Consider the following 26,519-nt stretch of genomic DNA (forward strand, 5'->3'; position numbering starts at 1 on the left):
CAACACTACTCCAATTAAAAATCAATAAGTAATTAAGTAACGGCGAAGGAGACAACACTATGGTGATTGAGCCTATGGCACTGATGAAAGTATTACAGTATTTATATATTTGCAGCATTATAAAGGGGGTATCTGGTGATATTCATAGAAGAATAATGATGTAGTACAGTATCTCCATTGCATAAACACACGAATTGTAACTATGCATACAAGTTTTAACAACGTTAACTATCAAACAATATGAGCCTTTACACCTCATAAAAGATACAGCCCTGCAATGCATTTTGAATATTTTATTCCACGCTAAAATCATAAAGTCACTACCGCCTCCTAGTGTTACAAAATAAAACTACGCCCCCCTTTTAAGTTATATTCAGTGAATTCTGCCGCGGTTTCCGAGGAGCACTAGAACGCATCACAGCGGGGGCGGTCTTTGAAAAGTTTTCAGGAAGCTCTTGACACAAAACGAAACTGTCCAACTTTGACAGGAAAAAACTCCAGCGCCTATCTTAATCGTCCGACGGGCATTTTTCGGGGGGTAAAAAAAATGCAGAGCAGCGCTTACGGGGCCTCGCTGGCTGGCGGTACTTTTGATTTTGTTAATTTTGTAAAACAGCCTCAAACCATTTTGCGCTGCCTGAGCTGGGTGAGTGACTCCACGGAAACGTTAGCATCAAAGTTTAGCCAGCTGTCATGTCAGCGTTAACAGATGTGAGCTGCCGGGGTCGACAACAGTCGACCAGCAACGCAGCTTGTTGATTTAAAGAGTTGCCAACGCCGGACGGGAACCGACCGTTTGGTTGAAATCTTAATTAAGCGTTTCGCGAAGTGAAAATGAGGTGTTTTCTGTGACACTTGCTGATGTTAGCTAGCGTTGGTGTTAGCTAGCGCGTCACCTTACCAGCGGTCGGTGTGCCAACTGATGAAGGACGCTTTGGTGTCTTTTTTTCTTATTTTTTTTTTGCTGATAAAAGTGGACCAGGGCGAGTTTAAACTAACAACATGTTTGCTCTTTCTTCTGGAGGGTTTACCGTGTGAGGAAAAAGAGGATTTTTTTTTTTTTTACCATCGTCATCTGTTGCGCTCCACTTTCCTGCACAGTTGTTTTCAACTGACGCGTCACGTTGGAGGTCAATTTGATTAAGTCGTGTAATCTCATGTAATCTTTAATAAGCATTTACCAAGTTTTTCCAACAAAACAGCAGGGAAATCATAGAAGTTCATAAATTAACTACTGAATACCTATTTTTAAAAAGAGGATTCGGGGTTTTGGTGCCTTTATCTCTCCAGGAAATAAGATGAAGGTGTGAGACATGAGGCACCAAAAGGTAAAAAATCTCATAATGTATAGAAAAGAAACTGCTAGACAACAGCTTGAAACAGCATGCTGTTTATCCAATAAACGAAAGGTAAATCATTTATCTGAATTGTTGTCGAACAAGGATCACTCGCAGAAGGTGTCACTCTCTTTTTATGTCATGCATAATGTGTTAAAATAGATAGAGAATTGATACTTTTCAGTTCACTTTTTATGAAGATGTTTTAATGAGATTCCTTTCTATGGTGGCGGCTCTTTGCAATGTGAATCATGTGATAAGAATCACGCGGCCCCTGCAGCTGCTTGACTTGAAACATGATTTTTTTTTCTTCTCACTACCTCCCTGGAGGAATTTAACCCCTTGTCCCTTCTTTGCAGCTATTCTCCATCGTGGTCTTTGCAACCATAACAGCAGAAGGTTACGTTAACCCGTTAAAGGAGCAAGTCACCAAATGCATGTTCAACAACAATGACAGCGCCTGCAGCTACGGGGTCGGAATTGGAGTCCTGGCCTTCTTGGCTTGTGTCATCTTCCTCATACTGGACGCCTACTTCCCACAGATCAGCAATGCCAAAGAGAGAAAATTGATTGTTATAGGAGACTTGGGCTTCTCAGGTGAGAGTCACGTCTCATTGCCGACTATTTCTACATGAAAGCAGGAACCAAGGCCAAAAACAGGAAGCGCAGCCTAGTTGAGGTGAATGCTGCTGTCATATTTCATCTTAATCCTGACTGTTTATTTCTCTGCTCCAAATAACTTTCATCGGGGGACAGCGGCTTGGACATTCCTGTGGTTCGTCTGCTTCTGTCTCCTGGCCAACCAGTGGTCCAAAACCACCGTATCAGCTGACATTACTGGTGATGCGGCCCGGGCCGTCGTGTCCTTCTCCTTCTTCTCGATCGTCTCCTGGGTGAGCCTTTTAATCATCACCTCTATGTGTGACCAGCATTCTCCTATCAAAATCACATGATACACACACACGGCAGTTGTAGATTAACCAGAGAGTTGTGTAGCTCCACTTACTTGCGTCTTTCAACAGGGTCTTTTGTCCTACTTCGCGTACGGAAGGTATCGCGAAGGCGTCACCGACTTTTCCGAGGAGTACAGAGACCCGGCCAACGACCACAGTACTCCGTACCCGCCCGCTCCGTACAGCAACAGCGCTCCTACAGGCTACCAGCAGTCGCCTTTCTCTAGCAGCCAGGAGCAGCCAGGAGAGTACAAGCCACCGGCCTATTGAAGGACAATGAATCCAACAGGGGAGTTTGCTTTTTAAAATAAATGCGTGCCAATGGTTTAATTTACAGCTCAGACTCTTCTCTGCACTCCCATTTACTTTGGGTGCACTGATGCGTTTTTAGTTCATTACGTGGTTATAAGTTGTGTGTTTGCTGTGTTATTCAAAGTGCCACACAGAGCAAAAGAACTCTGAAATATATATATATATATATATATATATATATATATATATATATATATATTTTTTTTTTTTCTTTTTTCTTTTTTCTTTTGGTTAGCAGGAGATTTTTTAGGTAAGAGAAGATGGCCGTGCCATTATCTTTGTACCAAACCAGCTATAGTTATTTCAGTGCCCCTTTTGTTTGGCTTATGAGTGCAAGCTGTCAATGTCAAAGCACCAATAGACTAAAGGTTTAGGATTTACTTTGTTGCTGGGAAATCTGCTTTGCATATTTAAGATGGAAGATTTTTTTGAGAACATGTTACTGTTGGTAAAAAAAAACAAACAAATTCTCTCAGATCCATATACAATAGTTCAAATACAGTCATTTAGTGATGCAGTTTGGTACATTTTTTTTAAACCACAAAGCAAACTTATATTATTTAATAAATTGGTGCAATGAAAATGTGCCCTCTAACTACTGTAATGCCATGTTTTTGTTCCTTTCTTATAAATCAACCACTGAAAAACTGCCCTTATGCACTGAAAAGCATTTATTTTGGGCAGTCAATTGCCAATATCTGATCTAAGCTCGTTAATTTTAATATTTTAAATCAAATTCTGCTAGTTAGTATTTGTAGTTGACACCGTTTTTGCTTTTATTTTAAGGTAGCCAAACCATTGATTTGTATCAGCTACCTCTAGGAATTTAAAGTGCCTTTCATGGGTTCAATTACCATTTTTAAAATATCCAATTCAGCAAATGTTTCAGCCATGGTTTGGTTTCAGGAATTCAGTGATGTGGTAAATTGATATATTTATTATCTTACTTAATCCTTTCAGTTCAGGTGCATGACAATCAACCTATATATTTTTTTCCTACGTTGTTCCTCTGGCTTTTCTTACACTGTATTTGCACCGTTGCACGTTTTGAAGTTTCAATGTTGTGCTCAATGGCTTTACAATAATTCCTCATTTAAGTGCTTTTATACAGTATTCTGTATCACATGGGGTGTGCCAAATAAAACCTGCTCTCGTTTTGGACCTGTGAGTCATCCCATAATTGCTATCCTCTTCTATAGAAAGACCCGGACTCTGTGCGGCGCTGTGCTCCCTCTGCAAATATTTGAGTAGTGATTGTGTCGGGGAGTCTGGAGAAACTTGTGAACTGTGGAGACACAATTATGCACACTATGCATACTTGACAGAAGAACATGACAAACAAAGAGGACTTCTGTTCACATTCTCACTTGTATCGCAACTACAACCGACATTGCATATATTAATTGTTTCTGAGAGTTCATACAGTCAGTGTGTGAACAGAACAATCCTGAAAAGAATAGTCGCCTTAATCTTGAATGACACCTTTGTTGTTAAATTTTACCAAAGTAAGTTTGGAAAACGACTTAATGTATCAAAGCTGGAGAATCAATTTCACCATTGTTTCTGTTTGGTGCAAAAAAATATGTTAAACCAAATAAGTTTCTCAAGTATTTGTAAAGTAATTAATCATAATTAGTATCCTGAATTTTCTGCTAAGAAAAATCACCATTAGGCATGGATAATAACCTCAACACCTATTTGGTGAAAACATTCATATTTTCTGAAAGGTAATTACAATACAATAATGAACAAAACGAGAAATTGTGGTAAGAAGTTAATTTACTATGTTCATCTTTACTGATCAGATAACATCTGTCAGACGCACACATCTTCTTCAAAATAGAGATAAATCGGTTAAAAAAGTTGCATTGTAACCTTAATCTGAATCCATGCATAAGTACGCCAGTAGAAGTAGTTGAGTCGTGTTCAAATTTCCGACAGCACGTGAATGCACCGTTTGACAAACACGCTCGGATCCTCCTCGCGCAGGCAGACGTTGCCGTCGTCATCGGTGCATACAGGAAGTAATGAGCGGCTGCCTGCTGAACGGGGGTACGAAGGAAAAGGAGCCGAAGAAGGAAGCGATAAGATAATGACATCTGAGTTACAACCACCAGCGGACCGCGAGCTGAACATTTAAAGTCTGTGAGTAACGAGCAACACGTAGAACGGCTTCACGTCGCTCCTTGAACGCAGCCGTTTGTGATGGCATCTGTGTTAACCTCTGCGCTGCTGGAAGGACAGGGTTAAAATGAGCTAACACACTCACACACACATGCAGACTGTGTGTGTGTGTGTGTGTGTGTGTGTGTGTGTGTGTGTGTGTGTGTGTGTGTGTGTATATAAAGGGGGTGAGCTACCTTTCTTAACAAAATAACTCCCCATATTAAACTAAGTGTATCAGAACTTTAGTGGTTTATGTTTGCAACGCCTGCAGGTAAGTGAGGATGAGCCAGGAGAGCCTCTGATGATGGCCCCAGTATAAAAGAAGTATCACTGTTGTAGTCAGATGTATTTTAACACAGCTACGGCGTGTTCTCATTGGGTAAAAACCCACATCAAATCAAGCCTGATGGACATCTGTTTGGCAGTGTCTCGGCATGCAGAGGTCTGCAAATCTGCCTCACAGCAATGAGTGAACTATTTATGGGCTATTTGTGTCCCAGGTACGCTCCCTTTGAAGCCCACCTCCCCAGATGTCATTATTTACGGCCTCACAGAACAGACATCACATCAGGGGACCGCCCGATTTGCATGTCATATGATGTGAGGGCAGGTCAACTGTCTCTGTCATGGAGGCTCTGTAGGAGACAACTCTTCCCTGTTGCACGTTATGTCACATCACTGTGTGAAATTGCCAGGAGGAAACAATTAGTTGAATATGAATTGTACATCATTGTCTGGCATGTAATAGTTTTATCATTTCACCGTGGACCTTAGACCAAGTTTCACTATTTTTATTGACCAAATAATGAATACATTAAATAACTGGTTGGTGATATGGATAACATTAGCATGTACCATTTTAGATTGCAGTGCTGGTGTAAAATATAGTGCTTTAACAAACATTTCTTGATAAAATAACTAGATTTGGATCAATTCTGGTTCAATAACTTGTATCAAGTCAATGCAATAATCCTGCTTTAGAGATACTAAATGGTCAGCTACGTCCTACCATGACCATTGACCCATTTTTCAATGTATCATATGACCCTGCTTTGTCTGTTATGTCCTTTCTTTGGATTTAAATTATTAACTTGTAAATGTTTTCACATGGAAAGAAGGTTAGGGTTGAAGCGTCCCTGTTGAATGCGTAGCTTGTTATCAGGCTGATCTCTGACCTTAGCCCACTCATAGTACTCAGAGTCATGATCGCATCACAGAAACACCTCCATTATGTAGTGTAGGGTTTGTTTTTGAACTCCTGGAGTCAGCAGGATTTGCGACTCCCCCACCTTCTTCTCACCTCTGCCTCCCGGTCGCTGTAATGAACGAGGACTTAATGAATTACGTTGGCCTCCTGCATGGTCTGCCCCTTTGGACTTGAACATAATCCTCCGAGTCTAGTTAAAGTTCACGAGCCTCGTAACGATCCTTAGTCATGGTTGCCCTGCATGTAGAAAGAGCGGTTGGCGTTGGCGGAGGTCTGCTTTAAGTACGCCGAGGTGAATCTGATGGCACAGGGTCAGCGTTGTGGCAGGAGGAGACGGAGGGGTAAGCGTTGAGTTAGTTTTGTTTCAGTGGATTTGATTTGGGCAAAATGAGAATCAAAACGGCTCAGTGAGGATCCGCCACTTGTTGGTGTGTTTCGGAGAGGGTCGTTTTCTTGCCTCAGAGTGTGGGCCCCGACGTTGCTGCCATAAAGCACCGCTGTTTGGCTCGGGGCCCTCTTATGAATGAGGCTTTCAGCTCCTTGCAGAGAAATGCAGCCATGTTTAGGCCACAGGAGTGTGGAGCTCCAGAGGTCCCTGGAATTTGGTTGGGAGTAGTTTGCACACATTTTCTACTCCACAGAGGCCGGTGGTGACCCCTCAGGTAGATAGACAAGGTCACATGAGTTCGTGGGTTGTTTTATCAGTATGCAAATATCACTATTAGGAAATAAAGTTTTGCTGTGTTTGGAATCTTGCCATGTCAAATAATGATGTTGTCCACGCTCAGGTGCCAAACTTTAGTATTTGCACTACGTCTCAACTTAACCACTATCAGTTATGCAAAGTTAATCTTCAAGTTGTTGTTTTTTTTATTAATCTACTAATCATTCGGTCTATTAAACACCAGAATATAGTGAATGATTCCCTCATAACTGCCAAGAACCCAAAGTGGTGTCTTTAAATGTGTTATTTCATCCAAGCAACAGTCCGAAACTCAGATCTCCGTTATGCTGTAATGTAAGAGAAAGAAAACCAGCACATTTGTGCATTTAAGAATCAAATATTTGACTTTTTTTTTGGCGTGAAAATGCTTCAAAATAGTTGTATTCTCCGTCAATCTACTTATTAGTAAATCAACTAATAATTTTAGCTTTTAACAGTTCGGTACATTTCAAAGTGTTTTGTTTTGTTTTGAACAACACCCTAAAACTCAAAGAGGTTCAATTGTTAATAAATAATAAATATGTAAAAAAAATCCAGAGATTTTTGCTTGATAGATGACTTGACTAAAGAATTAAAAAACTATTGATAATTACCCTGATTACAGTTTTATCACTAATAGTTGATACATGAGGATGGTGGTATGTGTTACATCCGTGCATTTCCTGAATTACCTGTTTACAGCCTTTCACGCCGCCCTAAACTACTACTTCCTGCTTCTCTGTCGTGAAATGTTTAACGTGGCACAGGTTCACTTGTGTGAGCTCTGCCAGACTTGATAGGACTTAAATGAAACGACTGGAGGATCTGACTACCGAGACTACAGGTTTGATTGGCGAACGGAGACAATGTGAGTCGGATTCAATAGAGATTCATCATCTATAGGTCATTTTGTTTGAAAAAGAGTTTGTTGTCCGGTAACTCGTTCAAAGATTAGTTTGCAAGTGTTTCATTCGTTTTCTTTATATCACAGTCACAGAGTATTTTTTTTAACATCATGGAAAACTATTTTCTTAAAACATAGGCTGAAGTCACTGCCTGGTTATACGTCCATTCTTTTATGTATTACAGGAGTATAGTTTTGGTATTTTACCCCAGGGCCAAGCAGGTGTAACAACTTATCCTGCCAACTGAAGCTATAGCTTTACGTCTACAGATACAAACACAGCTCATCTGATACAGGGTGTGTCTCAGTGAAAACTGATCTGAATGGTGACCTGCATATGAGGAATGGTTACCACATCAAAGCGAGACAATGTAGCTTTTGAGAGAACGAATAACATCCTCCGAAAAACTTATAAGGGGGGAAAAATGGAAGAAAACCTCAGGAAGAGTATGATATGTGTGGCATGTATGATAATGAACAGAACAACGCAGTAAAATTACAGTATTTACAGTCATACAGGCAAATACACAACAGCAAAAGAGATAAGACCTGGCACCTCCTCTTCACCGTGGAAACCTGGAATGAGGACAAAGTACACAAAGCTCACCATTCACACGGACACGAGCATGGAAATAAACGCACACAGCGGAAGAGAGAATATGACCAAAAAGGAAATGTTTTTCAACCAGATAGTTAAATCTGTTTAGAGGTTAAATACGCACAGATTTTATTTAACATATACACACAAATAAGCAAGACAAACAGACAATATAGTTATGCATCGTAACAAGAAGAATCTAATGTTAAGTCTTGAGAGACGAGGGAGCCTAGATTGAGTCTAGCCCACAGGCTGTAGGAAGAAGAACCTGTATCCATCACTGGATGAACCTGTTTTCTGTTTCCTTCCTTTCTTTAGGTCGCTCCAGTCCTCCGTCCTCCATGCCTGCTCCCCCGGGCTTCACCCGACTGGAACAGAATGAGCCTATGAACACTCTGCGTATCTCTGTCGGAGGCCTCCCTATGTTGGCGTCCATGGCCAACAGTGCTGACCCTCGTTTTCGCCTCAAATGGCGGCCCATCGTGGCGGTGGCCTTCTCCGTGGCCCTGCTTCTCCTGCTCTTCATACACTTGACCTCGGGCTTGCGCTCCCGCTCCTTGCACTTACAAAGCTGGCGAGCCGGCCACGGCGACGCCCAGCAGTCGGATTCCGGCTACAATGACACTTACCCCCTCAGTCCGCCGGAGCGCACGCCGCAGGGCACCCGCTACCGCATCGGGGTCATCGCTGACCTGGACACGAGCTCTCGCAGTGACAAGAAGCTGACGTGGTACAGCTACATGCGGCGGGGTCACCTGTTGGTGTCCCAAAAAGGGGACAAGGTGGCGGTGGAATGGGACGCGGACAGGGTGCTGCTGGAGAGCCACCTGGCGGAGAAGGGGCGGGGCATGGAGCTGTCGGAGCTAGTGGCGTTCAACGGGAAGCTGTACAGCGTCGACGACAGGACGGGGATCGTCTACCACATCGACGGGGACAAGATTGTGCCGTGGGTCATCCTACCTGACGGCGACGGCAGTGTCGCCAAAGGTCAGCGTTACACACATCCTGTTGCTTAGGCGGAGCACACCCTTTGATTGCAATGCTGTCTTAGATACGGAGTTCTCCCACTTTCTCCTGACAGGGTTCAAAGCCGAGTGGCTGGCGGTGAAGGACAAGCACCTGTACGTCGGCGGACTGGGGAAGGAGTGGACCACCACTGCAGGAGAGTTCGTCAACAACAACCCCGAGTGGGTGAAGGTAGTGGGCTTCAGGGGGGAGGTGCAACACGAGAACTGGGTTCCCGTGTACAAGTCCCTCAAGAGCGCTGCCGGAATAGAGCCTCCAGGTGAGGAAGTAACTCTGCTCTCGCTTCTGATTGCTTCCACTTTTTTTTGTATTTTTGGTTTTACTCTTTACCGTGTTCCTCTAAATCCCCCGCAGGATATCTCATCCACGAGTCTGCGGCGTGGAGCGACGGCCTGCAGCGCTGGTTCTTCCTCCCCCGCCGCGCCAGCAAGGAGCGCTACGAGGAGACGGCGGACGAGCACCGCGGCTCGAACCTCGCCCTCAGCTGCTCGCCCGATTTCAAGGACATCGTCATGAGTCGGGTGGGCCCGCTGAACCCCACGCACGGCTTCTCCTCCTTCAAGTTCGTGCCCGGTACGGGCGACCAGATCATTCTGGCGCTCAAGTCGGAGGAAGACAGCGGAAAGATCGCCACGTACATCATGGCCTTCACGTTCGACGGGCGCATCCTGTTACCCGAAACCAAGATCGGGGACGTGAAATACGAGGGCTTGGAGTTCATATAGACGGGAGAGAGAGACTCACTCTTGAGGCCACTGCACTGTTTGTTTGTTTTTTTGTTTACAATCCAGTCACTGTTGAAGTTACTGTACTCGCTGCTTCCTCGTTGAGACACCAACCTTTAAAAGATCGGAGTCAGTCGGCCTCCAAGTAGAAGAACAGACTGCAATAGTAGATCCCCGTCTTGAGTTTTGAGAAAGTGAACATTGCCAGCACGTCTGCAGACCGTCTCCTTCCCAGGACAAACGTGGCCCTCAAAAGTACTGTAGCCTTTCTTATAATGAATGTACAAAAGATTGATTTATCACACTGTGATTGATTTTCCTCAAGCATACACTTCCCATGCACATACTGTACACTCTCAAAAGGTCAAAGGTGGGTTTTTTCACCCCTTTGCACCATGTTAAACATCATTGTGTACACACCAAACATATTTTTTCAGTGGAATATCTAAAGGCCTGCTTTTTATTCTTCATAAAACTCTATCATTTGAAGGACGTTTTGGGTGAAAAGTTGATTATGTGTTATGTTTTCTGGTGGGATGACTTGAGTAAAACATCTTGATTCTTATTTTCCTGACTCTTGTCTTCACACGTGGCCTAGTTTAAAAAAGAAATTTCAACATACATGAGACATTTTCCTAAAACAAGTCTCGACTGGGCCGAAACTGTTGTGCATCGACCTGATTTTCTGCTTACGTTGGAAACGAAACTTGGGGGAAACGGCGGGGAAAGGAGAAGTGAACCCTGTTTCTTAGCGCTTAAAAAGGATTCTGGGTCACAGACTGCAGAAGAGAGAGGCACATTTTCGGACGACAGAACTTTATCACCGGAGGGGAGAAGGTAATGTGGTTTTTATTATATGTATATAATGAATGTATTTAATTTTACTCTTATCCTTTATCTCTATTTTACTTTTAAGCTCAACCTTTAATTTTATATTTACATTTACATTTACAATTGCGTACAAAAAAACGACATACTTTTCTATTGCATACATGTAGTAGAGTGTTGAAATTAATTTAATTTAATCTCAAGTGCTGGTTTTATGTTCACCCTTTGAAGCAATACATTTTTTGATTTATATGTAAACCAAAAATAAGGAAAAAAGTGACAGAAAACAAAACTACAGTTCCACTATTGGTGCGTTTGGTTAAAATCAAAATCATTAAAGGTATAATCTTGTAATTGTGAAGTAAATTGATTTTCTCACATTTCCTCTTGTCAGACTCCTTCGTCAGCAGTCGAAAAATGCTTCAAGGAAATGTGCTCCGCCTGGGGCTTCTGCTGCTCCTCGAAGTCTCTGGAAGTGCAACGGCATTTAACCTGCTCAGTGAGTCAAAAGCTCACATCTAATAAAATGCTTACACTTTGATGTGTTGTGTTCAAAATGAATGATTATCATATTCTAACGCAAGCAGAGTATATCATCCAAATGAATATAACATTTAATTTATAGGAAAGTATATTAGCTGAATGAATAGAACAACTTTTGCCTTCAAATACATTTTATGGAAAGCACACGGTGTTAATAATCTACAAGATGTACACGGACTGTAGATTATCCAAATGTTTGCATGACCTCGGTTAATACCCCAAGCCTGTGTTTGCATGCAGGTAGGAAAAGAAACCCCACTCCGCAGGAAGGTGACGTGAGGCTGTTTGGCGGCGGTGTTTCCGACGGCCGCGTGGAAATCTACCACGACGGGAGATGGGGGACGGTGTGCGACGACGGCTGGGACATGGCTGACGCCCAGGTGGTGTGTCGTCAACTCCACTTCCCCGGAGTCAAATCGATTGTCACTGGGAAGGACTACGGAAAAGGTACCTTCTACTTCCCCGTATCTCCCACCAGAGGGCGGCAGAATATCCGTGTTGGAATGAGGAGCTGTGATTTGACACTAACGTCACTGTCACTAAGGTCACTGTTTAACAAACGTGTTCCCCTTTTGTCTCACATCACAGCATCCGGACCTATTTGGCTGGACGACGTGGTGTGTAAAGGCACGGAGAACTATCTGTCCACATGCACTTTCACCAAATGGGGCGCGAATGACTGCAGCCACAAGGAGGACGTTGGAGTGATGTGTGAAATAAGCGGTGTGTATCTAAACTCTCCTCACGCGTCTTCGTGTCCCATCCATCACATGTTAATCCCTCCCAAAAAATGATCCGTGGTTTCTCCAGGTTCCAACGTGACCGAGAGCGATACGCCGCACCAGCTGGACCACAGCATCTGTCTCTCTGATGAGCTGGGCCGAGTCTTTGACGGCGGGAGCGGCTGCGACTTCCTGATCTCAGTCCAGAGTGAGACGGGGGACGAACTGGAGGACGGGACCCCCGAGGTGGCTGCGACGACCGTCTGCGCGCACAAAATGATCCTCTCGCAATTCCCACTCTTCAATGCTTCGGAGGGGAATGTCGGCATCACGGTCAACGTCAGCCAGTCCTGCCAACCACATTTCACCTCCTTCATCAGGTGCACTATGTTGACGTTCATCACCTGGGGGGGTTTGTGAGCATGTGAGTAGAATTAAAGATCTAAAAGATTTCCTGCAATCTCAACAGGTACATTTACACCCGCAAGGTGGATGTGACGTTCTCCTCCGCGCAGTGCCTCCACTGGATGGCCTACACGTTTGGGGTGGAGCAGCTGAAGGAGGACGCGGGCCGGCTGTTCTCCAGAATCCTGCCTGAGGACGCCTTGTTCCACACCCCGTTGTCCCTTTACGAATACGCCGTAGAGACTGCGGACTTTGTCCTCCAGGAGACCTGTATCCAGTACCTGGCCTGGAACTACCAGAATCTGACCAGCTCCCCCGCCTGGACCCACCTCTCCGCCAACCTCCTCGGATCCCTCCTAATGCGCTCGGACCTGGTGGTGCCAGATGAATACTTTCTGCTTCAGACCGTGGAGAACTGGATCACAGAGAAGGGCAACTCGACCAGTTTGGAAACCCAGGCTGACCTGCTGAGTCGCATTCGCTTCCCCATGATCCCCGCCGAGGCGCTGTACGGCCTGCAGTCCAACTCTTCCCTCTACAACACTCATAAGGCGATGTATCAGGAAAACATGTTGAAAGCCTTCCAGTTCAACGTTCTGCTCTTAAGCAACCTGATGACCAGCCCGACGTTCGACAGGCAAGATTACGATTACCATCCGAGGATCTACACCGCCGAGCCATGGAGCGTTTCTGTAACTACAGTCAGAGTCAGTTACAATCATCAAAATCCGTTCCTGAGGTACCTCGACACCCCTGTCCACAACAGCCTGATCTTCAAGCGCAAGAAGATTCGCTGGGAGGCAAATTTGCTCAGGAACCGACAGGAATGTTCAAACCGAGGTGTGAGATGCGAGTCGTTCCCCACAGCAAGGCTGGCCGCCCAAAGCAACCTCGGAGAGTGGAGCAACATCCTCTTCCGTAACCGGCTCCTGCTGATTTGCCAAGGCAAGTACATCTCCCAGGTTCAGGAGTTCAAGAACTACCTGGCTGTGAACGGGACCGAGGAATATCCCTGCCCCGATGAGAAGCTCAGCTACCGCTTTGTCGTGAGACCCGAGTACATCTGATCCATAAAGGAGGTGCCGGGCTCAAGATTTCTCAAATCTGGTGCAGTGATGCTACAGTATAACCTGTGTGATTGTTCCTAATGAACCTTTGTTGATTAGCTACAAATGCTTTAATCATATCAGTTATCCCTTTCTGATTTTTCCAAATGAATAAAATGATTTTCTGAGCATTTTCTGCGCATGTCTGTTCATCACAAGAGCAACATATATATAAATCCTTACCCGGAGTTCATCCATGACATGTTTAAATAGGGTCGATTTACAGCTTCATACTGGAATGATTGCTATCTCATTTTAATGCTGCATAGCTCAAGGGTTCATGTGCATATATCATTACTATGATGGGTGAAATGGAGTTCTGTAGGGGAGCAATATGACGGCAAAATAAGCAAATAGAGCATTACCGTTTGGAATGTACAGGCTTAAAGGAATAGTTCAACATTTTTGAGAAATACTCTTACATCTCTGAGTGAGATGATACGTTTGTTAAATATATTTTGCCTTCTAGCAACACCTCAATAGATCCCCAATTAACATGCTATAGTACCTTTGTCTGATCTCCCTCAGACAAAGGTACTGCATGTGGAGAAGTTTGCCTTTGCATGTTTTCAATTAAGGATGATAGCCGTTTCCTCTTCGTGAATCATGGAAGATTCCCAAGCAATTTTGCTTTCATCGCCCACCAGATTGTCTCCGTAGCCTTCACGCACAACTAATGGTCACTCTTCCGACATGCCAGGACAGGTGGGCTGAACCGCCACACATGCTAGGCTAACACAGTGACTCATGGGTTTCTGAGAAGTGTGACTGTGTGTGGGCACAGCAAAGCGTGACATCACGGTACATGTTTACGTTGTGTATTATATTGTATGTACTGTATATAGATATATATATAAGGTGAGTCCTCCATATGGGTCATACAAACTAGTCAGACACAGGAGAGAGTGCTGCATAGCAGGTGTGTGATTCATTCACAAGTCACCTCGGCTGGTTACGTGCACAATGTATTCACCAGGAGGGGGGAAAAGGGAAAGTTCAAATAAGTCATCACTTGTTTTTGCGGCGAGTAACATCTGGCTGTGGTTTCATTATTGTTTTACTCAACGAATAATTGGCACCCATACCGCACGATTTGTGTGTTTGATTTGCCCCGAATTTCGAAATTCTATTGTATGGGTTTTATGCATGACGTCTGTTGTGTCATTTTACTGGAATTCAATATGATAGATGATTTCATCTTAAAGCTGCACTGATGCATGTGATATGTAAGGAATCGGGATGTGATGTAGGCCTACCATAAGTGTCTAGCATCTATAATTTCATTTTGATTTTGAGGCCGACGACTTGACTGGTTTGATTCACTCTCATTAGCCTCCTTCAGCAACAGCAGCAGGAAGCTTTTCTTTTTCAGCAACAACAAGCTCCGATAAACTACACGCCGCCTTCCCAGCACTTAATGACACACAAATTACTAGCTGACCGTTTAGCGGCTAAAGAGCCGGATATTTCCCTCGGGAGGGGGCGGAGAGCAAAGTAGTGCTTAGAGTCCCAGTGAGATGGAAAATTACAATCAAATCCTTCACCTTTAATTAGACCGCTAAAAAGGTGGGAAAAGATACAGAGCTACAGAGGACAGTGGCTTACTGTGGATTATTATTATTATTATTGGTTGTATTTCATATATTGTTTTACAGAGGAAAAGTAAATATATATATATAGATATATTTTTTCATTTAATCTCTACTTTCAGTAGTTGATAATGTATCAGTGTTACAATTTGTTCCCCCCTAAAAGAAAACAAAACAAATGTTATTATTTGACTAGGATTAATAATAAAATGATCAGTGATTAACTGTGCTGGCAGGGATGTCGATTTTAAACACGCATGTTTAAATTGTTCATCACTTAACGCCAGTCACTCCCTGGTAGGATTCCAGGAAATGAAAGTGACAACGACAAGGAGATGTGCAATAATTGAGATCATGATTTAACTTTTACTGTTATGTAACGTTCCTGTCAATGCACGCAACATTTCCACACAAACCAACATGACATGACACCGATGATGCTTTGTGGGTGTTACCACAGACTCACGGTGACTAACTGGGATGTAGTGACGCCACGGGGACGACGGTCTATGGTCTGATTTGGAGATGTTTTCCTCCCGTCCCTGAGGTCAATTCGCGAACACTGGTTCATTGTCTCACATTGTCACCAATAAAATACAAATAGCTGCACGCTGATGAATGGAAACAAGGATGGGAATTACCCCTGGGCCGCGGCTGGGTCACATCACGATGAAAATGGTGAAGAGGAGGAGGGAGCGGACTTGCAGCACGGGATGGACAGCCGTGGAGTCATGTGTCGGTTAGGTCATGTGGGATCTCGACAGGGGCCGTGGAGGTGGGAGTCAGAGGATGTGGGTCACTGCCGCAGCACCCACCAGTTCCCACAATGAGACCCTCTTTTTCTGTCTTGCCTGGCACTTACTTTTGAGAGTATTCCTGGCCCTTGCAAGGCTGTAATTTAGGGGATGGAGGTTCGGGCCATTCCTGAGCCCCTTTTGGAGTTTGTAGTGGGTAAAGTACACAGGGGGGCTGCTTACTTTGCACTTCTTTAACAAATCCACCCCTCTTTCAACAAATTAAAACCAAATGTTGTTACAATAATCCAGATCTTAACCCATGTTCTAAAGGGAGAGTTGCAATGTGGGAAATAGCTCAGAATGGTCACACTGTGAGGTCATTTTGAAATATGCCCAGGAGCCGGGGACACGGCTGCGATCCGAGCCGAGCCCACCACATCAGTCAGCATCTCGGGTGCAAAGGAAGCCGACTGTTTGGACAGGGGGCGGCAGGCTTTGCCCAGAAAGAAGGCGTCTGCTGTTCCTCTGATGCCTTTGGCAAACCGTGGAAAGAGACGGAAGCATATTTCTACTCATTTCAGTCTCGGATGCATCACTTCCCTTCATGCGTCTTAACTTCTGCCCCACGCCCAACATCTGTGATGTTGTCCCCGTTGCGTCTTTTGTGTCTCGTAACTTTCACAACGCTCAAGAGTCACAAGGGCTTGCAAAATGTCGAAGCATTTGGGAATTTTCCTTATCTAACCGATGGCATTCTCGCCCTGAAGATAAGGCGAATGAATGTCCAGATATCTCCTCGAGACATGGGAGGGTAGTCATTACAAAGATGACATGGAATCGGTTGTCCCACTTTCCTCTCTGCTCCCACTCCGTCTCCCTGTCTGTTTTTACACAGACATCAAGTAGGCTAACAGAGACCTGTGGAAAAGCAACCAGGCAAAAATGCTCAACTATGGAAAAGAGTGGAAATATTTAGAAGAGTGGCCAGAAGACCGACAGTCGGTGGCCAAATATGATGTCAGGGGAGCGAAGGCAGCCACAGCAGATACAGCCCTCTCTCTCCCTCTCTCTCTCTTCAGTCCTCTTCATTATCCATCATCAGCTCTAATCATCAAACGCACCGTGCCCTCGCTGTGATCTCTCACTCCCGAGCCAGGATCAACACGGGAGGCCGCAAAAACCCCTAAAACCCCTGAGATCCTCCGTTTCCTGAGGTGGCGTTTGCAGCGGTGAACTTTTCCAACAAAAGAGCCATCTATTTCTGTGCATGAGCGAAGGGATGAGAAACAACTGGAGAATTTGACTATCGCATAATGTTTCTTTCACAAGAGGAGCGGAGGGGTTTGGGTTTGCTCTCGCTTGGGGGAATCGCCGCCAGATTGAATCTATTAAGTTTAAGGGGGATGATGTCACTTCTCTCCAACTCCTCCGCTCCTCCTTCACTCCTACTTCCATCCTCTGTTACAAACAGTGTTTTAATAGTTACTGAAACTGACATTGCATGCATAAACGCTCTCGCGAATTAAAACCGCAGGTAACCGTGCAGCGGGGGCTGACGGTTACTCCGCAGGACACACACGTCAGTATTGTCTCCACCGCGAATTATCATTGCCATAAATGTTTAAAGCGGATACAATACGTTCCAAAATAGCAATGTGGCTTAGCGGTGACGCGGCAACAACGTGACAATGTGAAAGTTGTGAATTTACAGAGAATCATCGCCTGAATCACCAGCTCCCCATTACTGAGCTTTATAGAGTTTTAGCTAATTGTTTAGCGGGTTAGCTACTGGTTTGACTCACTGTCACCGTAGCAACATTTTTTGAGAACTTTGATCAATGAATAAGCTCTAAAAACCCATAGTACTCTACCTGCTCAAGACAAAACAGCATGCAGACACAGATGGCGACAAGCTATATATATGCTATTTGTATTATAAAACCTAAATGCTTCAGGCCTGATAGCATTTCATTTGAAAATGTTTCTCATTTTCAATCTCAATTTGAAGATGAGAGGATCCTTTATTAGTCCCACATAAGGTTTGCAATGTTATTGAATACCTTTAAACGGAGGGTGATTTTATTTCATATTGCATTTGGACTCAACTGGATTTATAGCCTATCATCTCACGTAATTGATCTTACAAGCTTTCAGAAAATGAACAGTACCAAGACTGACATAGTCCCAATAAATCCAGCTAGTTCAACTTGCCAGTCTAAAGCTGACTTACGGTAAGTGCGCACAATAATGTCAGCGTTTCTATATCAGCCCTAAGCAGGGCAAGTGACAGGCATGATTTGTATATTTTGTGAAATTTGAGAATCATTGTGAGTTGGTAAACCAGCAACAGACCAGGAACACGATAACAGATGAATTATAACGTTGTAAAATGTGTAAATACCTGAAGCCCAACACATAACTCCATGTAAAATGGACAAATTGCAAACAAACAAGATGCAAAGTGTTAATTAAGCTAGCTTTAGAGGTGCTGGTGGGCATATTTGCTTATGTTTGGACAGAGTCGTACCAGTTGTTTCACCCTGTGTCCATGCTTAGCCGCTGTAGCTTCACAGTTACCACACTAATGTGAGAGTATCGTTTCATCTGCTCTGAGCAAGAACACAATTAAGAGAAGACTTCCCAAAAGTATTTGTCTAAATTTCCTGCGTAAGCTCACGGCTTAAAATGAATCCTGATGACCTTTCCTTAAGCTCCATGGTTAGGTTAACTTTCCTCCTGTACAAACACACACACACACACACACACACACACACACACGCACAATTAACTACTTGCACGACCAGTTTCCCATGAATTACACCCACCCCGACAAGAATCCGTTACCAGAATTTTGCAAAACCACAAAATACTTTTTCGGCTGATTAGTTTTCTGAGTGTACTACTCACAAAGATGGTAAGATAAGGGGCAAATTCCTCAGACACACAATGACAGAAAATGTGTTTTTCTCTATAATAAAAATGTATTTCTGGATATTTCTTTATTTCTTCTTTGCTGATGGCTTATGTTTGGATGTTGGATTTCAAACTTTTCCTATTTAACATTTGGGGAAAGTTCAAACGCAAAGACAGAAGAGCACGTGCACGTGTGCACGCAAACGGATGCTACATGCGTGCATCACGCACAGTCACTCACCTCTTCATGCGACAGTGTTGTGACAGAAGGTGACGGGTCAGGGTGGGGGGTCAGATGAGACAACTCTGGGAGCCCCTGACCTCCACGGTGCCGCTGCAGCTCACTGGCTGAGCCCCCAGCAGGGGGAGGAGTCCGCCGGCAGCCTGCGCTCATAAAAAGGCGGCAGCTCCCGACGGTAGTGGAAAACACATTTGGAGAAGGAGGAAGTCTCACTGCCTGCAGAGTGCAACCTTCAAGAGGAATAAACTCCCTCTCACGCTCTGACAAGTGTTATTCACTCGGGGACGTCTCTGTTTCACCTTCGTTAGACTCCTCGCCGGATTGCTCCGCTCTTCCATCAAGTCGCCGCCCTCCCCTCCTCTTCCTCGTCGCCTCTTTAAATCCGAACTTAACCGAAGATGACCTGGACGGCGAACAGTTGTTTAGCCACTCTGGCCATCCTGCTCCTGTGGCGGGTGGAAGAGATCGCAGAAGCCTGCAGCTGCTCCCCGGCGCATCCTCAGCAGGCGTTCTGCAACGCGGACGTGGGTAAGTTGACTGTGTTTGTCACTTCATTCATGTCTGACAAAGAAAGTGTAAACGCAGGGGGGAGTGGGTGCTCTCGTGTTTACAATGACAGAGGGAGGGAGGGTGGAATTTTCTGTCTCCATCTTTCTTTCCACTGGCCTCCTGTCTCACCCTCCTCCCTCTCCTTGATCAGCTGATATCCTTGAGTCATGATAGTGACAGAAATGTTACTTTATACTATTGTTTGACCTACTTTTATACTACTTTTTTGATCTACAGTGGTGGAATGTAACTGTACTGAAGTAAACATTTGAGATACTTGTAATTTAAGTATTTGTATTGTACTACAGATCAGAGGGGAATATATATCTATATCTAACAGCTTTTCTTACATTCTGGATTAGTTTTACCTCCTACCTTTCCTGCTCAGTGGAAACCAGTGAGCTATTTAAAATCCTCTTGGATCAGCTGGGAAATGCATCGTCACAAAGCTGGAAACAGGGCTGTTTTTCTGAGCCCATGAAAAGTTGACTCATGAAACGATCAACTCATGAAAAGTTGATCTTTATAGAATCGGCAGTAAACATACACAGCAGTAGCAGCTTGGATGTCAGCAAAACACAGATGTGGAACATTTTACTGCACAGTTTTACTTTTCCTACTTTAAGTGCATTGTGCTGATTATATTCATTTATGTAAATAAAGTATATACAGATCTTAATACTTCTTCCACCACTGAGTATAATAGAAAGGCACAAAGAGTTTTTTTCACAATATTATAAATACCCCTGTAACTATAATTTATCTCAGTAAGCAACAGCTCAGACATAGTCATATGTATTTCATCCTGGTGAGTAAACTTTTGGTGCACTTCCTAAATGAATACTTTTAATTAGCTTTCATCCAAAGGTCATGTGGATTCTTATTTATTTTCTAATTTTTTAACCTTTTTTACAAAACGCCGCTTGTTGCCGCCGTCAACACAGGCCTTAAGCTAACGAGAGTCCCAACAGTGAGCAGCTTGTGTAGCTATTTAAATTGTCGGTTTGCTGAGGGTCTTTTTTCTTGGTTGTGAGCTGGCTGAGTGTGTGGTATGTATACAGAAGCTGACTTATTCAAAGGTTTCCCTTTACCGTGGGATTCCATGGCTCTGGAGGGTGAAGAAACCACACTGTCCTTCCCGCTGGAGTCTTTACTGTAAAGGAAAGTTGATTTTCCTGCAGTTCCTTCCACCTTTTTCATTGAGAAAATGTCAAAGTTGCCACTTCTAAATTGCAGCCAGGTAGCCAATGTAGGGAGAGAGTGAAGGAAGTTGGCTAAGATGTCATTTAAAAGGCATTAGTAGGCTTCTATTACTAATTTGTCCAATAGATTTACTTTTGTAATGAGTGTTCAAACCCAAAAAAAGGCACAAAAAAGAATGTCGTGTGGAGCTTTTATTCATATTTTGATTCATATTGTAATTACTTTTATAGTGGAACATTGATAGAATCAGTTTTCCTAAACATAACTATGCCAAATAGCAAATACACTCAAGACTTATTTTGACATTTTCTACAATCCATTTTCATGAAGATAATTTAAAATCACTTCTAGATGCAGGCTTTCTACGTTTGGTTGTATGGAGGCACAGGGCTCTATCCTATGGATATTTTTAAACCCAGTAAACTAAGTTTCTTACAGTCACGTGAGACTTCTGAGTGACTCATTTCATCACTGAGGTCAGGTCCTAACATGACCTTAACTTAACTAATCTGAACCGCAGGCCACTGGGATTTGTGACGAACCAAAGCTATTTGAAGTAGTAGTATTAGTATCTATTAAAAATAATTAGCATGGCATTTCCGTGTTGTTACTGCACAGTAAGACGTCGCCCTGAGGAACCCCTACTTACTGTCAGACGGAAGTGAAAGTGTTACTTAAGTTGCACAGACTTGAGTGTCTGGGATTCTATGGAAAACATGAGCTTGCAAAGTTACAGTCTCTTCCGTGAAATTCTTAAAAATGGGGAAATGCAGTCACAGTTTGCACAATTTGCATCGTTTGGTAAGTGTTAAATTCACCTCTACGCTTAGTTGACCTCAGTTTTCTCTATTTTACTAGAGCCTGGCTTATTTCTCTCTCTCCATATACTAGAGTAAACAAAATACCAGGTCAGCTGTGGTTGTAAACATGTAGTTACATTTGCCTAAGCGAAGCAGGAAGGAAAAAAATTGCCCCTCATAAATTGAAATCCATCCCTTGGGTCCTTGGCTGAGGCAGAGGAATGCTGGACGCTCATATGCTGCACTCGTTATTTATTTTGCAGTTTTATTTCACAATTCTCCGTGATTTGTAGAGTGTATCTGTGCGGCTGTTGTGAACAAGGAAAGTGAATCATTTTGAGATCTCGCCAGGAATGTTGGTTTCCGAACGTGACTTCCGGTAGAAACGGAGCGTTGGAGCCGTGCAAACTAGAGCTGCCGTTAAAAACCGGATTGAAGGTGTGCAGCTGCTTTTTGAACTCTCATTGATCGGCAGGTTCATTTAATTTGCTCTCCGATTTCACTGCAAGTGAACAGAGAAAGAAGGGAATTAAAAAGTAAACAAATGTGGTGCCAGACAGTTATGTTCATATTTCAGCCCTGATTGAATGATGACAAATATTGTTTTTGTTTTTAAATAAAGCAAACAAATGGATAATGGTGGATTAAACCCGCTTTTTATCCTCGGGGAGGTTCAGCGGAGGAGTCCTTTTGAATTTGTAGTCTCTTGTCTAACCACATTGTGGCTTCTCTGAGAGGGTGAAGCGACGTACAGGCCCTGCAATTACATGACATGCGTTTGCTTTCTTCCCTTTTGCTCTTCGTTTCTTCAAGCGCTCCCATGACCACAATACTACATGCAAAACAGTGTGTTTATTGTTTGAGTAACTAGAAAATTAGATGGTTCCCTTGGTCCCTGGTTTTCTGAAACGTATAAGCTTTTATTGGGCTTGGTCAGCCAGTTCCAGAAAAAACCATCATGTCCTGTAAGAATTAGCTAAGCGGTGACTTTCAGTACAGGCAATTAGGTGGAAATGAAATGAGAGGGAAACACACACAATACCACCTAAAGCAATCACTTATGTATTAGGGCTTATTATGAATTTGATTGATTATTGTAAATAGTTTGAAAGGAAACATCTTATTATAATTTGTCTATTTTTTTTTGCATGTCAAATGCAATTTAAAAGGACAATCTTCACCAAGTTGTTTTTAAAGCCCAAATGCTCAAATGATATATCATTCCCATCAGCCTGCAGTGTGTTTTCCTTCTTTTTTTTTTTTTTTTTTTTAATGTTGTTGCACATTCTGTGCATATTTTCACCTGCCCTACTTTGCAGAAGGAGATGTGATCTGTGTGCGATTCTGCACGCTCAGGTGAAGGGGATTACCGCTAATCCACTCTGTAGCCACTCTTGAGTTTCTCAGCACTAAAGTGCAGTTTGCGATTTTGTAAACCGAAACCGTCTTCGCTTGGTGTAGATAATCACACGGCGCCGTTCGTCCTACTGAATCGTGCCTGTAGCGTGTGCAGCTTGTATGTCAGCGGTACACAGAAAAACACACAGCTTGCACAACTCCAGTATTTTGCACATTTTCCTGGCTTCAAACTGAATTCTCTCCCTCTCTCGCTCTCTCTCAGTGTTGCTTTGTCTTCCCCCTTGTATACACAGGACACTGTTAGGCCACCAATGGGACCGCTATTCCCGTCTGTCCTCTCCTCTGTTCCCCTGCTCGGAGAACGCAGCCATCCTCATCACTCCATCACTCTCTCCATCTGTGCACACACACTCTCTCCTTTTTCCCCCTCGTTTTTTTTTTTTTTCTGTTTTAAAGGGTCGACTCTTTAGACCCTTAAAAGGAGATGTTCTCTAAGCCTCTATTGTCATCGAATTAGGGCACATGTGGCTGGCAGCTTCATACCTTCTTCATATAAAAAGCAAATGAAAAGGCTCGCTCTTATTTGGTAAGGAAGCGGGCTGGTGATGGTTTGAGGCAATTGGTAGCTGCCACCTTGAGAAAGCAAGGACTCGAACCGGGACTTCAGAGAGAACATCTGGTTAACATTAACTCTGTCGCTAGTCTCCACCACTTGAAAGTTTGATTATTTTTTTTTAAATATGATTCGTAAGCGTAGTAGTCATGTGACGGTAGTCACCGCAATGAAACCAGTAATCCACAGGTATTTAGCTATGGCTGGCATATGATCTGTGCTATACTGCACTTCAACACTTGGATTCACATAACAGGAGCATTGATTGTGAAACACATGAGTCATATTTTTGTGTTGAACTGGGTATTTGAGCTCAAAGGCTCATCCGTATGGCTCTGATGATATTTTTCCACTTGAACTGTTATATTCCCCCCCCCCCCCCCCCCCCCCCATCCAAACCTCTGAATCTGGAAGGAGAGGGAGGGAGGGAGAGACTGAACGAACAAACACGTGATTTGCATGTCAGCACCTCGATCCAGACAGAGAGGCAGGCCGGCAGAGAGGCCTGGGGGCGAAGGGGAGCGTTCTAGTTGGCTTTTCAAAGATTGCTGACTGGCTTCCTCCCTGCGTCGGCCCAGGAGCCTGGGAGCAGGCAGCACACATTCCTCCCTCTGATTGCAGCTGATGAAACACTCATGTTGCCTCTGTCTTCCCAGCACCTGGCACATGCAAACTCCTCAGATCCAAGCCACAGCAATGCGTTGTGGCCGACTCCGGGAATGCCAAACCTGGGCGGGGCTTAGATCGGATACAGACCGACCCAGACCCTGTTCAGTTTTTACATGACAACACTGTTTGACTTTGAACCTTTTTTGTATTGTAATTGATGGTTGTGTTTTTTTTTTTTTTTTTTTCTCTCTCTTTACAGTTATCAGGGCAAAGGTAGTTGGAGAGCAGCAGATTGCCGTTGGCAATGACATCTACGGAAACCCCATCAAGCATGTCAAGTATGACATCAAACAAATCAAGGTATGTGGGTGAATGCTATCGTTTCCATGTCATAAACTTAATTCCACCGTGAATCTAAATGTTCTGTTGTGTTTTGAATTGTCAGATGTTCAAAGGTCCCACCGAGGACATCGAGGCCATCTACACCGCTCCCACCTCTGCAGTGTGCGGAGTGAGTCTGGAGAAGAACGGCAAGGAGTATCTCATCACAGGTACAACTCTCACCAGGTTACAAATGATCAAATATGACAAATATTGTTTGATTTGACTTCATATTAAGTTTTCATGTGATCTAATGTGGTTTCGTTGCTCTGCAGGCTCTCTGAAGACTGATGGGACGATGCACATCACACTGTGTGACTTCCTGGAGCCGTGGGATACCATGAGTGCCACCCAGAAGAAGAGCCTGACTCAGCGCTATGAAATGGGCTGTGATTGCAAGGTAAGAAAATGACCATAAAGTGAAACAAACTTGATAGGTGCATAGTTTATTTGAAGTTGAATCTCCAATCTTGGTCTCTTTTTTTCTCTCCACAGATCATCCACTGCACCTCCATCCCCTGCGCGATCAGCAGCCCGGCGGAGTGCCTGTGGACGGACTGGGTGATCGAGCACACGGTCAGCGGCACGCAGGCCAAACACTTTGCTTGCATCAAGAGGAGCGATGACTCTTGTGCCTGGTACAGAGGGGCAGCACTGCCCAAAAAGGATTTCATGGACATCGAAGACCCTTAACTCCACCACTGTCCGATAGTCTGAGGATGTCTAGAATGAGAAACGAATACCAAAGAATAAATACACGAGTCAAATTCTTATTTTGGTTATATTTTCTTGTTGAGGAAGCCATAGTGCGCTCTGTGGTGAGGTTGTTTTTATTTACTGGCCTTGTTATGTCTTTAATCAACAGTCTTATGAATTCAGCACTTTCATACACTTCTACCCCCAAAATCCAAAAAGCACTTCCTCATAAACCACTCCAGCTGAAATAAAGGGACAATCATCATAACATTTTTGTTCTCTAGATATTAATGCACCTTTTTTTTTTTAACCAAAGGTATTGTTTTAAAGTGAACTATATTTCTATAATGCGACACATATAACAAAAAGTGTAACAATTCTGTGAATCTTGTGTGTTCATGAATAACATTAGCTGGCAAGTGGCGCCCTGACAGCAGAGCTATCTCAAGGAGCGACCACATCTTCCCTGCCCTGCTTCCCATTCTTTCTTGTGTCGAGTGTGGCAAACCTCTTTCGAGTAAGCACAATCAGTGCTCATGCTAATTGTTTTTATTTTATTTTATATATACATAATCCTGAATAGACAAGAATGCACTTTGAACACAAATGTCACAGCAGTCATATTGTCTCTAATGAAAAATGTCTGAAAAGGAGGATTGAATCCTCCATTTTTGTATTTTGTATTTTTTTTTTTTTATATCACAGCTCTTCTATCTGTAATGCTTTAGTGTAAGAGCCTATTTTATTTAAGGAGGTTATATGATTCATCTTATTCTATTGAAAAAAAAAAGCCCACATTTGTGATACATTTTGTGACATCATTGGTATTGTAAAGAGAAGACCAAGTATTTTCATAGCATTGGCAAAATACACATTTTATGTGCACTCAAGGTCAAAATGTTAACTGCCTGACTAGCTCGTCCTTTGGGACAGCCTTTGATATGACCATAAAAGTGTTGAGCAAATGTCACATGACTTAAATAATTAATATGAGAGTGTAAAAAGATTCTTCATTTGAAGCTGTAGTCAAGTATGATGTCTTGTGCTGGTTTCACACGAGACGTTGAGATGATTTTTGCATGCATGTCCGGCTGAATCAATACTGTACATTTTGACTATTCTATTAAAAACCAAACAATCTTTTGGATCCCTTTGCACTGGTTATTTTCCCATCCATGTTCAACGTGTGCAGATTGACACGACTTGTATAGGTATAGTTTCTTAAATCAGCATTTAAGAGACTTAATAAAAGCAGGGACTTTCCAGCAGGCCACCTTGCGACACTATAACAGCA

General features: G+C 43.4%; 4 protein-coding genes across 6 annotated transcripts; all 4 read left to right on the top strand.

The window, feature by feature from the left end:
- The first annotated feature begins 446 nt into the window (after positions 1-446).
- Positions 447-3,763, top strand: syngr2a (synaptogyrin 2a). Its single transcript, XM_084037136.1, has 4 exons — positions 447-646; positions 1,697-1,934; positions 2,094-2,230; positions 2,360-3,763. The coding sequence occupies exons 1-4, from the start codon at positions 548-550 to the stop codon at positions 2,558-2,560; spliced, it is 675 nt and encodes a 224-aa protein (XP_083893262.1). The 5' UTR covers positions 447-547; the 3' UTR covers positions 2,561-3,763.
- An 839-nt stretch (positions 3,764-4,602) lies between these two features.
- Positions 4,603-10,496, top strand: cant1a (calcium activated nucleotidase 1a). 3 transcript variants are annotated; one of them, XM_084037369.1, is made up of 4 exons: positions 4,603-4,747; positions 8,499-9,167; positions 9,262-9,465; positions 9,561-10,496. In XM_084037369.1, exons 2-4 carry the CDS (start codon positions 8,522-8,524, stop codon positions 9,929-9,931), a joined length of 1,221 nt encoding a protein of 406 aa, XP_083893495.1. In that variant the 5' UTR covers positions 4,603-4,747; positions 8,499-8,521; the 3' UTR covers positions 9,932-10,496. The 3 variants fall into 3 exon arrangements, with proteins under 3 accessions (XP_083893495.1, XP_083893494.1, XP_083893493.1); XM_084037368.1 differs by lacking the exon at positions 4,603-4,747 and adding an exon at positions 6,262-6,316; XM_084037367.1 differs by lacking the exon at positions 4,603-4,747 and adding an exon at positions 7,411-7,546.
- A 130-nt stretch (positions 10,497-10,626) lies between these two features.
- On the top strand, positions 10,627-13,666 carry LOC311031208 (galectin-3-binding protein A-like). Its single transcript, XM_084037366.1, has 6 exons — positions 10,627-10,768; positions 11,154-11,258; positions 11,543-11,749; positions 11,891-12,025; positions 12,113-12,404; positions 12,494-13,666. The coding sequence occupies exons 2-6, from the start codon at positions 11,177-11,179 to the stop codon at positions 13,494-13,496; spliced, it is 1,719 nt and encodes a 572-aa protein (XP_083893492.1). The 5' UTR covers positions 10,627-10,768; positions 11,154-11,176; the 3' UTR covers positions 13,497-13,666.
- Positions 13,667-19,202: 5,536 nt separating this feature from the next.
- On the top strand, positions 19,203-26,365 carry timp2b (TIMP metallopeptidase inhibitor 2b). The gene is made up of 5 exons (XM_084036503.1): positions 19,203-19,543; positions 24,408-24,508; positions 24,594-24,699; positions 24,805-24,929; positions 25,025-26,365. The coding sequence occupies exons 1-5, from the start codon at positions 19,414-19,416 to the stop codon at positions 25,220-25,222; spliced, it is 660 nt and encodes a 219-aa protein (XP_083892629.1). The 5' UTR covers positions 19,203-19,413; the 3' UTR covers positions 25,223-26,365.
- The last annotated feature ends 154 nt before the right edge of the window (positions 26,366-26,519 follow it).

This window comes from Eutrigla gurnardus (assembly GCF_963514095.1).
Source record: "Eutrigla gurnardus genome assembly, chromosome: 20".
NCBI classification, from domain to species: Eukaryota; Metazoa; Chordata; class Actinopteri; order Perciformes; family Triglidae; genus Eutrigla; species Eutrigla gurnardus.

Bases quoted from the DNA above. Each gene is read 5' to 3' on its own strand.
- timp2b (XM_084036503.1), top strand. From the start codon at position 19,414: ATGACCTGGACGGCGAACAGTTGTTTAGCCACTCTGGCCATCCTGCTC. The intron at 24,509-24,593 runs GTATGTGGGTGA...TTGAATTGTCAG, and splicing joins ATGACATCAAACAAATCAAG to ATGTTCAAAGGTCCCACCGA. The intron at 24,930-25,024 runs GTAAGAAAATGA...TTCTCTCCACAG, and splicing joins AAATGGGCTGTGATTGCAAG to ATCATCCACTGCACCTCCAT.
- LOC311031208 (XM_084037366.1), top strand. From the start codon at position 11,177: ATGCTTCAAGGAAATGTGCTCCGCCTGGGGCTTCTGCTGCTCCTCGAA. The intron at 11,259-11,542 runs GTGAGTCAAAAG...GTTTGCATGCAG, and splicing joins AACGGCATTTAACCTGCTCA to GTAGGAAAAGAAACCCCACT. The intron at 12,405-12,493 runs GTGCACTATGTT...CAATCTCAACAG, and splicing joins CATTTCACCTCCTTCATCAG to GTACATTTACACCCGCAAGG.
- cant1a (XM_084037367.1), top strand. From the start codon at position 7,486: ATGAAACGACTGGAGGATCTGACTACCGAGACTACAGGTTTGATTGGC. The intron at 9,168-9,261 runs GTCAGCGTTACA...TTCTCCTGACAG, and splicing joins CGACGGCAGTGTCGCCAAAG to GGTTCAAAGCCGAGTGGCTG. The intron at 9,466-9,560 runs GTGAGGAAGTAA...AATCCCCCGCAG, and splicing joins TGCCGGAATAGAGCCTCCAG to GATATCTCATCCACGAGTCT.
- syngr2a (XM_084037136.1), top strand. From the start codon at position 548: ATGCAGAGCAGCGCTTACGGGGCCTCGCTGGCTGGCGGTACTTTTGAT. The intron at 647-1,696 runs GTGAGTGACTCC...CCTTCTTTGCAG, and splicing joins TTTTGCGCTGCCTGAGCTGG to CTATTCTCCATCGTGGTCTT. The intron at 1,935-2,093 runs GTGAGAGTCACG...ATCGGGGGACAG, and splicing joins AGGAGACTTGGGCTTCTCAG to CGGCTTGGACATTCCTGTGG.